This window comes from Gymnogyps californianus, chromosome 6 (genome assembly GCF_018139145.2).
Source record: "Gymnogyps californianus isolate 813 chromosome 6, ASM1813914v2, whole genome shotgun sequence".
Lineage (NCBI taxonomy): Eukaryota > Metazoa > Chordata > Aves > Accipitriformes > Cathartidae > Gymnogyps > Gymnogyps californianus.
The window spans coordinates 29,353,056-29,366,697 of record NC_059476.1 but is presented as its reverse complement, the minus strand read 5'-3'; the positions used below and the strand labels follow the sequence as shown (position 1 = coordinate 29,366,697).

The window sequence follows — 13,642 nt, the reverse complement described above, 5'->3', positions numbered from 1 at the left end:
ACTGCAGCTGCATCTCTCCTAGTACTGTGATGTTGTACACTACTCTGTGTAACGATACGCCCCCATGAAAGAATGGGACTCGCTGTGAATCTTAATGGGATGTTATAGATCAGCTTATTTCCAATTCTTTCCCCAAAAAAGTTTGCTGAAGCACGACCACAGGCCCTAGCTCTACTCTCCTATACGCTCACCCTCTGCTCTAACTCCTCCACCTTCCCTTCTTCTCTGTTAGGTTTATTTTCATCATAGTTACAGAAATTTCATGCTGAGCAAGTAAGCTGATGATAGTTCCTTTTCTAAAAATCTTTTGATTTTCCCCAAAATAACTGCATCTACTAGACCTGTGAACCAGACTAAAATATCCTTTCACAAGCATTCAAAGGCAGAAAAGAAAAACAATACCATATATGGAAGCACCGTATATTCCCTGGTGTAAAGAGTCCTTTCCAGTAAGTATTTTTCTGGTATTTTACTGCTCAGATCAACACAGGTATCCACTGTCCACTTTTTTTCTGAAGAGAGGCCAGTTTACTTGAAGCCACACTCAAATAAATCACATTTCCACCTTGTAAAAAATTAAAGCAGTAAATTAACCTTCAGATGAGAGATATATCACCATGCAGAATATTAGATTAACTTAACTTAAAGCAATCCATCAACTAAGAAAGAAAGAAACACTCCTCCACTTATTCTAGATAATTTCTTTTGCTGAAGGGAAGTTTTCTCGTTGGCATCTGCAGAGAAAATAGTTTCTCCATGTCAGTCCTCGGACATGCCTAGAAGAGGAGGCATAAACATGCCTCAGGTCCCCCAGGCAGAGCTCCTGATGACCAAGCTTTATTTCAGAAGCTGTACAGGCACACGGTAAGTCTCAGACCCAAGCATATTGTCCCTCTCAGCAGCGCTGACCAGCTAATGCTTCACCAGAGTAGAGCTTAGGCCTCCCTCACCTGAGGAACACCGCTGGGTCCTCTCAACGCCTCTGCCACTGATGCTCCACCAGGTTACTGACGAGATATTTTCTGATTTTACAGTTTGGTTGTAAACTTTCCCAGAGTAAAAATTGCTCGCTATGCATTTGTACAGCACCTAGCATAATCATCACTTGATGTTGGTAACAACCTTTTGCAGTGCCTCTTACAACAGGTTTGCAGGATTATATTCAAACAGAGCATTTTAGCTTGACAGTGCTGTTCCATAAATTTGAATTCCCATACTGTCTTATTTTGCCATAATCTTTGTAACTGATTAGTTTCCATATAAAAATCACAGTTCATTTGGCACAGGATTTCTATACCTGGCTGCTTGTCAGTGCTTTGTGCAATATTATGAACCTCTGTTTTTCCATTAGTATTCACTGCAGCAAGATGATGAATGACACTGAAGATGAGTTTATCTGATGTGATTTCTTACCTGTCTTCACCCATTTACTGTATACCTCATTTTGTTTCCTTTGTTGTCTTCAGTCTTTTACAAAGGAAAGCTGTTAATTTTTTTTTTCATTAGTACCATTTTCTACATATCCATGAGCCTGATCTAGTGTTCCTTTGAAAAAATTCCCATTGACTTCAAAAGACACTGGAACTGGCCCCTATGGAGGCTGAATGTTTCTGGCATACCTAATACTGCAGTAACACCACCTACTCATCCCCTCTGTCCTTCTGTATTTCGTCTCTTTTGGGGCTTCACAGTTTACCATGTCTGCCCATAAAATGCTAACATTTACCCCGCTTCCTTACGTTTCAGAAACATCACAACCTCTGCCCATGCTGACAGCATGTGGCAATCCTGCTTAAGACTTGGTCCATATTCTAACCTCAATGAACATCAGTACCTTTGATACCCAAAAGTGGTCAAGAACCAATTCATCTTGTCAATCCTTGAACTGGCAGGAAGGTCTCACCATTTTGTGACATGCAGCTTAAGCCATGACTGATCTTGGCCACTTTTAAGCCAGTCAAACATACATGCTATATTTCTCCAATATGTGTAGAACACATTTTTTTCTGAATGTGACAATGCAAACAACTGATACACACATAAGCAATTTTCCCCATTACAAGATGTAACGTAGTAATCTTTATCTTAGGACTTTTAATTTCCAGTTCATTTGCAACTTTGCAAAACAAGCCATTACAATTGGAAAAAAAAATTCCAGAAAGCATTCAGCTCACCCTCCCTTTCCATAAGCCCAGCCAAAGGGACCAGCTTTTTAATTATCTAGCAAGAGTGTCAGTAAAACATCCCAACCTCCTTAACAGGATCCTCAGGCTCCAAACTCATTATCAGATCACTTTTTATCTTTAAGGGTCAGCGATTTAAACTCCTTCCAGTGTTATGATCACCACAGCGATTATAGCTCCCCGGTGCAGAGAAGTTTTAGAACGCTACAGACTTGGAGCCCACTGCTACTACCACAAACACCGTGACGCACAGCCATCGTCAGGCAGCACCACACTGGGAAGCTCAATCTGCTTACTGGAACAATCTTTAAATAGTATTAACTGGCAGGCAGTGTCTCCTCTAACTCATACTGCAGCAACGCTAGGGGGTTGTAATGCATCCTGAATAGAACACAGCACATACTTCGTAAGCCATCCTATAACTGGCTTCTATTTATTAGAGGTTCAACTCTCCAATACAGTGGGCTGAAAAAGGCAACAGAAAAAAAAGGTACTTTTTTGAAACTACTGCTTGAAAGACAGCATTATTTTTTCATAACAATTACAAAAAAAAGGGGGAATATTTAAAAAAACATTCTACTTGATCAAAAATAGTAAGTCAGAGATGGCAGCTTCAGGCTTTAATGTTATCTTTACGGAAGAGAAAAGAATACTCCCATGTGTTTCAGCCACACAAACGTGAAAGGTGAGTGTGAAGCAGAATAAGATGAGTCTGGATCAGGCTTTCTCAAGTGCTTAGCACCCACCAGATAAGATTCAGGCATTGATATAGTTTGGCTAGACTTTAGAAGTAGCTTCTAGAAGCCAAACACTTTTTAAATCTGGCTGGTGTACCTAGATGCCAATGAGGGATCTGGTCTCTCTTGGAAAGCTGTCCCTTATTAGATTCAATAATCACTCTTCTGAATGACAGTAGAGGGAAATTCAATATAAATTATTTTGCAGATCTGAAAGGTTCTCTCCCAGCATGATAATTACTGTGTTTCCATTTCTGTTAATGACATCTAAGAACTGGAAACACAAGCAGTGGCGGAGGATTAAGTAATTATGGAGTATTAGATGCATTTGAAGAGCAGGGTCACAGAAAAAGACAGAAGGAGAAAAGAGAGTAAGCATGCTGTGGGCTGCTCATCAGCTTGAAAGCTATAAAACATCCCCCCTTATTCACAGCTTGCTAGCTGTAAAGGACAAAGGCTCACAGTACAGATCAGCTATTCGTTATTGTCCCCATTCTGGAGAGCTACAGCTTTTATGGGTAAGTAAAGCTCTTGTTAACTATAGATAGATAGATAGATAGATATGATCTCTAATACGTGATTAATTTTCTCTCATATAGGAATTGCAAACGTACATGATAGAAGCAGAAACTTAATTTAGGATCATTTAAATATAGACTTGTAGTTCTATAATAAATGCAGTACTATAGGTGACCTGAAATTCTTGTGTGTCCTACTTCAAACAATACTTAACACTTAAAGTCACATGAAAATTAAGGTTTGTTTAAAGAACACTAGCAAATTATGAGAATGACAATGAAAAATGAACTTAAACCACTGGAAAATTACGAGTTCTTATGAATTTAAGTATTTTGAAGGAAATTAAAATTCATCATTCTCTATTGACAGTACAACATACATCAAAGCAAAGCTGCTCACATATGCCTCTGCATACTTATTCCACTTTGTCAAGCGCTACTGAAAAGACTGGAGCTGCATTTAAGTGGTCTGGCCTTTGAATATGTTTTTCTATGACTCAGCTCTTAGCCTAGGTAAAACTGGAGTGTAAGCCCTTAGCTACAATCATTCCATGTGAAAGGAATGACATTCATACTGGATTTAAAATACACCTTTGAGATTTTAATTTCCGTTATTCTCCAGATCACTCAAAGGTATCAGGTAACTGGATCAAAGGGTTCAGCCTTCCACCTTCATTCACATGATGGTAACTCACTCCACAATTAGACCTCATGACATCAGTGGAACTAATCATAGTATTACTCAACGTACTTAAAGATGAAATAATCTGTCTCTAAGTGGAGTATGACAACTGAGCAGCCATTTAGAGTAATTACCTTCTGTCCTGGTTTCGGCTGGGATAGAGTTAATTTTCTTCTTAGTAGCTGGTACAGTGCTGTGCTTTGGATTTAGTGTGAGAATAATGTTGCTAACATACGATTTTAGTTGCTAAGTAGCGCTTATCCTAAGTTCAGGATTTCTCAGTTTCCCATGCTCTGCCAGCAAGGAGGTGTGCAAGAAGCTGGGAGGGAGCATGGCCGGGGCAGCTGACCCCAACTAGCCAAAGGGGTATTCCATACCATGGAATGTCATGCCCAGTATATGAACTGGGGGGAGTTGGCCAGGAGGGGTGGATCACTGCTCGGGCATCAGTCAGCAAGTGGTGAGCAATGGCATTGTGCATCACTGGTTGGTTTTTTTTTTTTCTTTCCTTGGGTTTTATTTCTTTTTTTTTCTTTTTTTTCTCTTTTTTTGTTATATTCCTTTTCATTAATATTACTATTATTATATTTCATTATTATTATTGTTAGTATTATGTTTTATTTTCCTTTAGTTATTAAACTGCTCTCATCTCAACCCATGAGTTTTACTTTTTTTTCGATTCTCCTCCCCATCCCACTGGGAGCAGGGAGGAGCGAGCAAGCAGCTGTGTGGTGCTTAGTTGCTGGCTAGGGTTAAACCACAACACATTCCTAGTCAATTAAATAATTACTCAAGTGAAGTTAAACATCTTAGTAGTTTTGGGACACTGGTAAAAAAAGCAGGTCAAAGTTTAATTTAAAAGCAACTTAAACAGTCGGAGAGATGGACACAAAATGTAGGTGGACTAAACCAGTATTGCACAGGTATTGCTTCTGGCTAAACCAGCTCTTTGTACAGAATTATTTCTGTAGGACTGACTTTCTATTGCGATTCAGGTGGAGATAACTGAACTTGGTGGATTGTTTCTTCTCCTATTCCTACATCGTTTGTGTGTACCTGTCCTACTTTCCAAATGTTCCGTTCAGAAGGCTTATTCTTTTGACATATTTGCTGATTGTGGCTCAAAGTTTTTGTTCCCACTTTTGTTAGTGCTCTTTACAGCATGCATTTGGTCACACAGCATTGTTTCTGCTCCCCAGGTATGAAACTTTGGACAGGAGAATAACAAATGACAAACAGAAACCCATACACTTCTAAGTACAGATTTGTCACGCTTTCCTTTTCAAAAGAAACATTCATTTACGTAAAACCATGTAACAATTCAGGCAATTTTTAGATATAAGCTGTGTTACCTTCCTTACAACTAAAAATATTAAAGGCAGCCTGGACAGTATTACAAATTCCTTGCATGTGCGGTTCTCAGCATTCCCCAGCATCCTGCCATTTGCTTCAACAGCATTATACCCTTAATACATCAATACCATAGGGAAATCCCACAGCTGCTGCTTTTAATTCAAGCTTTTTTTTTCTTACAGATTTTTAAAGCATTGTGTCAGATGCACTTAAATAAATCAGATTCAACAAAGCTTGTTGCTTTCCAGTACCTAATGGAAATTCAGCCACTCTTGTTCTGTAGAATTAGAATCTAGACTGCACCAAAGTCAATAAAGCTATCCTGACCTGTACGGGCTGAAGAAGGGGAGACAGGGTCCCAAACAGCATGGTTTTGAGCAAACTCAAAGTCTCTCAGTATCATTTCAGCTAGATGTTCTTTGTGAAACAAAGCTCTTGCATTTGAGGAAAGACAGTTGTTGAAGGCCCATACCCAGTAGCACTTCACTATCTGCGTTTCCATCTTTCCTTCTTTGTTTCTAAACACTGGTTTGCATCACAAGGTCACCGACAATCTGAAAAAAAAACAAACACACCCCCCCCCCCCCTTTTTGCTCTGTGACAATCCAACTAACTTTTAATATCCATTCACCTAAAACTACCGTTCCTGTGCTTTGGGATCCTCCCCACCTTCATTAAAACGAGCTAAATTAAGTAAATAAAAGAGTGTCCCTTGGAAAGAGCTGAATTATCTTTTCAGTATTCTAATATCAAAATCCAATTTTGGGGGGAGCTTTTTTCTAATGAAGAGCTGATTTAAAATAAAATCTATACAGAAAAAGTACTTCAGGACTCAGTCTAGCAAAAGTGTAGTGACAGTATATTCCTGTTTATAAACCAGTATGGGGACTTTGCTAGGGTCCGTAGATTGGAGTGTAAAATTTCTGTCCTGTTTAGTCTGAAAATATTTGGGGATAAAAGCTGCTCAGCTTTACTAAAAGACCTCTAGAAACTCCTTCAAAGACACCAATTCCAGAAAGAAAAAGCAAATACCTACCCATTTAAGAAAAATTAACCCATGTTACAAATTAAGGAATATTTTACTTCTAAGATGGTGAGAAATACCAGAAATAAGTATTTGGAATCAGCACTGTTCAACCCATTTGTTGAAACATCTAGCACCCCAAAACTATTTCATCAAAAGCATTTTATCATTCTTTAACTTATCTGTGCAAGAGAAGTAGAACAATAGGAAGAAATCTAGTCACAAAGTATTTAGACCAAAATGCACAAGCTCACCACAGCAAAAGAATCTTATGACTTGTTCACAGACACTTCCTTCTCCCCCTTTATTAAATGTTTCCTTTTTTCCCTTCTCCAAATCCCCTCCTATACACTTTCATATACATTCTGACATTAAAAAACTGACTTAGATAACTTCTAATGATTGTAAGCGTTTCTTCCAGGCAAATAAAAGCAAGAGAACCTGCAGACTTTTGAACCTGATAGTTGTAAGTACTCTCAAAAAAGCTTGTATAGCTTTATGTAAACATAAGTTTGTGCATGAAAACCTTATTGCAATATTCAGCCCAGGAAAAGATACCCAAGATAGCAGTTATTCATGTTATCTTGCATAGGCTGCAGCTGTTGTAGACATGAACTCTGTCTAAAATGCTTTACAACTGAATGCATGCTAACTGCTTTATTGAATTTATTTCATTAATACAACCAGGGTTTTCTCAAGATGTCAATCTGTATAAGCCTGCTCCCTTTCAAACAGTACTGTTTGATATAATCACAGTCTTACACTGGCAGTAGAGAACAGCTACTGGGAGGTCCCAGAAGCAAGTCCTCTGCAGAACTCAGGCTACATTCCAGTCCTTCCTGCATGCCCCCTCTTCAGTGCCCAGGCAACACCAACCCACTTGTGCAGCAGAGCTCAAATCTATTCATACAGCACAGGTAACACTCGGTCAACATAATTAAGTTAAAACAAACAAAAAAAAATTACCCGAACTGAATTTTCCAAAGCATTAGGACACCTGTGCCCATCTACATACCTTTAAAATCTGATCATTCTTGCTCCACTGGGAACGAGCACAAAAGTAACACTATAGGTATCGATAAAGTGATGTGCCAATAAGCAGATTCTGCTGAGCAACTCAGGTTTTGGAGCAGAGCTCTAAAATATAGGACATATATCACAGCAACATGTTACTTGTATTAGGCACCAACAGATCTTGTAAGGCCATAATTTTTAAAATGTGTGTCAGACCTCAGAATGATCCTTTTTTCAGTATGAGGTATCTTATACTGCATAAAAATAGCCAAACGCACCCCCCCACTAACTAGGAAAAAAAGTATTCCTAGCACATCCACTATGCAATCAACTTCGAGGCTATCTTCCCAAGGATGATCTTCACGTCCCTATGAAGTTATAAAACAGGTCAAATACACGTCAGGATTGACACTATAATACTGAGCACTACAAAAGCTTCAGATAGTGCCCACAGAACAAATTGCCAGAATGTACGCAAGTTCCCACTACAGTCTGCTTTATTCTGGAAACCACTGCACTGTTTATCATGTGACACCCTTATCTTCCTCAACAGTGCAGAGACAAGATCTTCCTCTCTCAATGGCTTTTTCCAGATCTTGGGTGGAGTCATACAAGCAAGTAGGAAGGACAAGACAGGTGCAGGTGGAGGATGAGTCACAGACAAAAGCTCTGGCCTTTTGAGAATTACAGAAATACACTTTTTTTTTTTTTGGCATTGTACCAGAGAAGCAAAGGAGAAAGGAATATCCTTTCAAGTCTGACAACACAGCTTTGCACTATACGCCTACCTCAAACAGCATTTGTCACACACAAGTGGAACAGACAAATGCTCAGGCCTATGAGTTTCCCTGCACAGACAACAATCATTAATTAAACTCTAGAAGTTTAGGAGTTTTAGTCTGGACTGTGGGACCTTTGAGCTGTGCCTATTTAGGTGGAGTCCAGACACAAAAGGCCAATAATTGCATTTGCCTCATTTGTCATCTGTCCACATAGCTCCCATGCTACTGGGCTCCCTGGTGGGGCCTCCTTGCTCCATCAGCCATGCCACATGGCTGGGTTTCCCAGTGCAGCCAGTCCTATTCTCTAGACTCTACCTGGTGATGCTCTCTTCACTGCCGACACACGTTCTGGCTTCAGTCGTGCATCGCCGTGCTCCAGCAATACCTATACACCAACCAAAATGTCTACAGCCAACCAGATGGCTTTGCAACAAGTCCCTGTGGAGAACCAGATTACATGCACTGCCATGGCCAGGGATGAGACTTCTCTGCTTCACTGCAGAGGCAGCAGACAGCTGGAGGTCAGGGATGGCACATCTTCCTAGCTATCCAGCCCACCATTCTGCGGTCTACCTCCAACACCCGTCAACATCTTTTCTTATGACGACACATCCTGGGGTCTGGACACCAGCAGCTTTATTGTTGCTGTCTATAGTCTCTAACAGCCACCTACACTCCTAACAGACTGTTTAGCAGGGATAGCTGAGGACTGGGTTGATGCTTTGATATCAGTGCAAAGGCTTATTTTTTCACAGCTGTTCTTTTACTTGGCTGAAAAACCCCTTGTAGGAGTTGTCAGCCAACAGAAATTAGTGTTTTCTCTGCTATGGAGTCTAATTGGTTTTTCCTCCACTGACAGCTCTTCAAGCTAAATTTAGGGAGCCAGGGAAATTAGACTGAATGCTATTTGGCTGAGACTATGGCCTACTTCCCATACACAGATAATGACCACAGGGAAGGGTTCCTTTAATTCACTTTGTGCTGCAAAACTACAGAATGTGAGCAAATAGCAAGCCCATCATAAAAGATAACCTACTTAAGACGTGTATTAACTGTGTGATCAAAGGTACCTTTAGAGACCAACACTACTCATAATAAATGCAGAAAACTAGATCTCTAGTGAGCAAGCAAGACAGAGGATTTCATTCATTTCCATAAATGAAGTCAGTCAATTTATACCCAGCTGTCACAATTTGTCCGATTACTTAGCTGCTCACATTGTTGTAGTCAGCACATAGCTTCGCCAGCTCTGACAATTTACCCCTATGTTTCACAATACTTGGTGAAATCAACACCTGGAACTAAACAACTATGGAAAAAGCTGAACTTTGATTTAAACCAGCAAGTTTCTTGACCTCTCGTTTACAAAGAAAAACCTGAAAATATGACCCAAACACAAGCTGTTGTTCATGGAGAAAGAAAGTAATTTTCAGGTACATTACTCATTGCTTTTGAGCATAGTACCTTTCTTGCCGTTTCTGCAAGTCTGACTTCTAAACTCGAAAGCTGGTGTTGCCCTTACCTTGCATAAGGAATTAGAGCATCTGGGAGCTGAGGCTCAGCATTAGCCTATGAAGCTGGCCTATGTCAAACAGACCTATTCCATAAGCACTGTCACAGTTAAATTATCAGGCACGTAAAAAGGCACATACTTGTACACAAGTTTACAATGGTCTGATTCCTTTACACTAAAGTGAATTTTATTCTTATTCTCTATCCCTCAAAAAAGGAATAAGTTTAGCAGAATATGATTAAGCAGCTTTTCATGCTATGGGTCATCTCTTCAGCACATATGTTCTCCATGACTGCACTAGGCTGCCTTTCTTCTGACTTATCTCACTGACCTGTTTCAGGTTGTCCTAGGATAATCATATTTTTCCTCTTATCTCTTGTCAGTCAGGGTTCTGCAGCCATTTTTCTTGTTGACTCCACAGGGCACAGCATCAGCCACAGGCCAGCAGGATCTGCTTTCTACCCCTAGCTTTCCCCCCACACACACTCTTTCCTGTATTCCCCCTCCTTAGTAGAATTCAATTACCCAAGAATAAATTTGCCAAAAAAAAAAAAAGTCATTTCCCCCTCCAAATCAATCTGCATTTCACAATCAATTACCATTTTTCTCACCAGCAACAATGTATCAATTTGTGTTACCACAAGGAATATCATCATCACCTTTTACCAGGGCCTTTTCGTCAGAGCCTGAATTTCTCTACTAGTTTTCTGCAAGTATCATCTTCTGATCATGGGAAGCATAACTGAGTCTCTTACTGTTAACAAAGAAAAAAGCCTTTGTTCATGCACTTACAGCTTTGTACTTCAGTCATTGCACTGTGAAACTCTAAGCTTCAACCATGTAATTCCCACCCAAATAGTGCAACATTTCTACATCGCCTTTAACTGCTTACATTTTCAAGTTCTTCACCCACATTTTGCTCAAGTTAAAGCTATGTACAGGTTCTCAAAGGATAAATGTTATTGATTAAAACCCCTTCCTGCATCAGTGCGCTCTTCTTTTTAAATCTCTCAGCCATAAAATGAAGTTGTCTTTCACCACTCAGGTCAGTCATATTGTTAGTAAAACTCTTGCTCAGAAGCGAACCACTCTGTCCACCCATCTGTTCTGATACGCACTCTGAATATTACTGGAAACAAGCCTGGCATCAAAGGCCACAGGAGAACTAAGCTTTCTGGACAAACTGCAGGCCAAACAGCAGATGAATGGTAGGAAACTCTTCAGAAGTAAAGGCTGAGTAGTGGTGATCAACAGCTGAAAGATTAAGGAATAGTCCAAGGCCAGCTGATGCGCATATTGCAGACATACCAACACCATTATAAACTCTAATACTTCCTGCTCCCCATCCCCTTGCAATGCTCTTCTGTCTAACGGTTGGTGTTCAGGCATTAAAAATTCAACACTCAGTATCCAGCCATGGCAACCAGATGCTGACCTGTTTGTGTGCTGTATCTATTTGCTTTTTCTACTTTACTAAGTGGTTCCTATTATTCTTCACCTCATTTTTTGAAAAAAATTAATGCCACACATGACACCACATCAAAAAAAGAATATTTGTGGCTGTCCTGGCTGATCTATGACAATTAAGAGAATTTTAGACGTGGATTACAGAAAGTTTTCTTACATCCTTGCAATTAATAGATAACATTAAGGTAAGTGCTAGCCAGTCAGGCTTAAATTCTTGTTTTCATCATCCTTTCAACCTGCAGCTCAGGCTAAACAGTAAAAATCTCCTTAAAAACTCACTGCATTCTCACGTTCTTTGAATAGTAAAATGTTCAAAGGTGCAACCCACAAGATCATAGGCACTGAACAATGCTCTAAAGAGTTCAGGATGGGTCAATACAAATCCAGAAAGGCTGCAAAAGCAATGGGCAAAGGCTAGTTTTTGTGGACAACACAGTGGGCTTTCCTCTATTTTCCAGTTCTTGGCAACGGGTATTTTTAAAGCATGCTTAGAAACTGTATGTATTTGGCCATTAACATTGAGAATATTTACAAATAGCCTAGACCAGGAGAAAAGAACATTGGGGAAAATATAGCCCTTTTCAGATTCTGAGAGTAGGCAGAAGGAGAGATTTCAATTCCCAGATAATGACATGGCTCCAGCCTTCTAGGACAACCTATACTAGCCATCCATTCCTACTCCTTTCCTCCTTGAAGAGGGTTGCTGAGGGATGCAGGGGCAAGAAAGATACAAAGGCTATATATACCCGTATGTCATCTACCTGGACTTGTGCAAAGCATTTGACACTGTCCCACATGACATCCTTGTCTCTAAATTGGAGAGACATGGATTTGACGGATGGACCACTCAGCGGATAAGGAATTGGCTGGATGGTTGCACTCAAAGAGTTGCCGTCAACAGCTCGATGTCCAAGTGGAGACCAGTGACAAGTGGCATTCCTTGGGGGTCAGTATTGGGACCAGCACTGTTTAACATCTTTGTTGGCAACACAGGCAGTGGGATTGAGTGCACCCTCAGCAAGTTTGCCGACAACACCAAGCTGTGCAGTGCAGTCGACATGCTGGAGGGAAGGGATGCCATCCAGAGGGACCTTGACAGGCTTGAGAGGTGGGCCCATGCGAACCTCATGAAGTTCAACAAGGCCAAGGGCAAGGTCCTGCACATGGGTCGGGGCAGTCCCAAGCACAAATACAGGCTGGGCGATGAGCAGATTGAGAGCAGCCCTGCAGAGGACAACTTAGGGGTGTTGGTTGACAAGAAACTCAACATGACCCAGCAAAGTGCGCTTGCAGCCCAGAAAGCCAACCATATCCTGGGCTGCAAAGGAAGCATGGCCGGCAGGTCAAGGGAGGTGATTCTCCCCCTCCACTCTGCTCTTGTGAGACCCCACCTGGAGTACTGCATCTAGCTCTGGGGCCCCCAACATAGGAAGGACATGGACCTGTTGGAGCAAGTCCAGAGGAGGGCCACAAAGATGATCAGAGGGCTGGAGCACCTCTCCTATGAGGACAGGCTGAGAGAGTTGGGGTTGTTCAGCCTGGAGAAGAGAAGGCTCTGGGGAGACCTTACAGCAGTCTTCCAGGACCTAAAGGGGGCCTGCAAGAAAGCTGGAGAGGGACTTTTTACAAGGGCATGTAGCGATCGGACAAGGGGTAACGGCTTTAAACTGCAAGAGGGTAGATTTAGATTAGATGTGAGGAAGAAGTTCTTCACTGTGAGGGTGGTGAGGCACTGGAACAGGTTGCCCAGAGAGAGGTTGTGGATGCCCCCTCCCTGGAAGTGTTCAAGGCCAGGTTGGATGGGGCTTTGAGCAACCTGGTCTAGTGGAAGGTGTCCCTGCCCATGGCGGGGGGGGGTTGGAACTAGATGATCTTTAAGGTCCCTTCCAACCCAAACCATTCTATGATCCTACGCCCACATGATCATAAACTACAGGATTGCCCAGGCTGAATTAGAGTACCATCAGGTGCCATTCCAAACAACATCTTAGATTTCAACCCCGTGCTGCTATACACACTACATCAAGCCTTAAGCTCAGTTCAGCTTAATTAAACCAAGGACATTCCAGTGAACATCCACCAAGAGAACTGCAAATTAAAATACTGTCTCAAGCTTTCAAAAGTGTTTCAAAGTATTTCTTCCCTCTTTTCTAATTTTAATAAAACAAACATGTCCACAAAGCAGAATTCATTTTTTGTCCAGTAACTTCCATGCAGAAAAAGTTAAAAAACCTCAAAGGAATCCTTAAAATTTACTTTTATTATGAATTCTTTATGGCTACAGAATAGACATGAGTTATCTAAAACACTTTATAGAGAAACAAGAGTAAAAAAAGTCAGGTGAGGAGTTGTTCATAATTATATTCCTG

General features: G+C 40.9%; 1 protein-coding gene across 1 annotated transcript in view; it reads left to right on the top strand.

Annotated features, from left to right (window-relative positions):
- Positions 1–3,297: 3,297 nt before the first annotated feature.
- The window catches only part of LOC127017575 (rap1 GTPase-GDP dissociation stimulator 1-like), a 37,546-nt gene continuing 27,201 nt past the window's right edge, over positions 3,298–13,642 (top strand). The window contains 2 exon segments of the mRNA XM_050898711.1: positions 3,298–3,384; positions 3,387–3,438. Of these exon segments, the coding sequence (XP_050754668.1) occupies positions 3,298–3,384; positions 3,387–3,438 (139 nt within the window).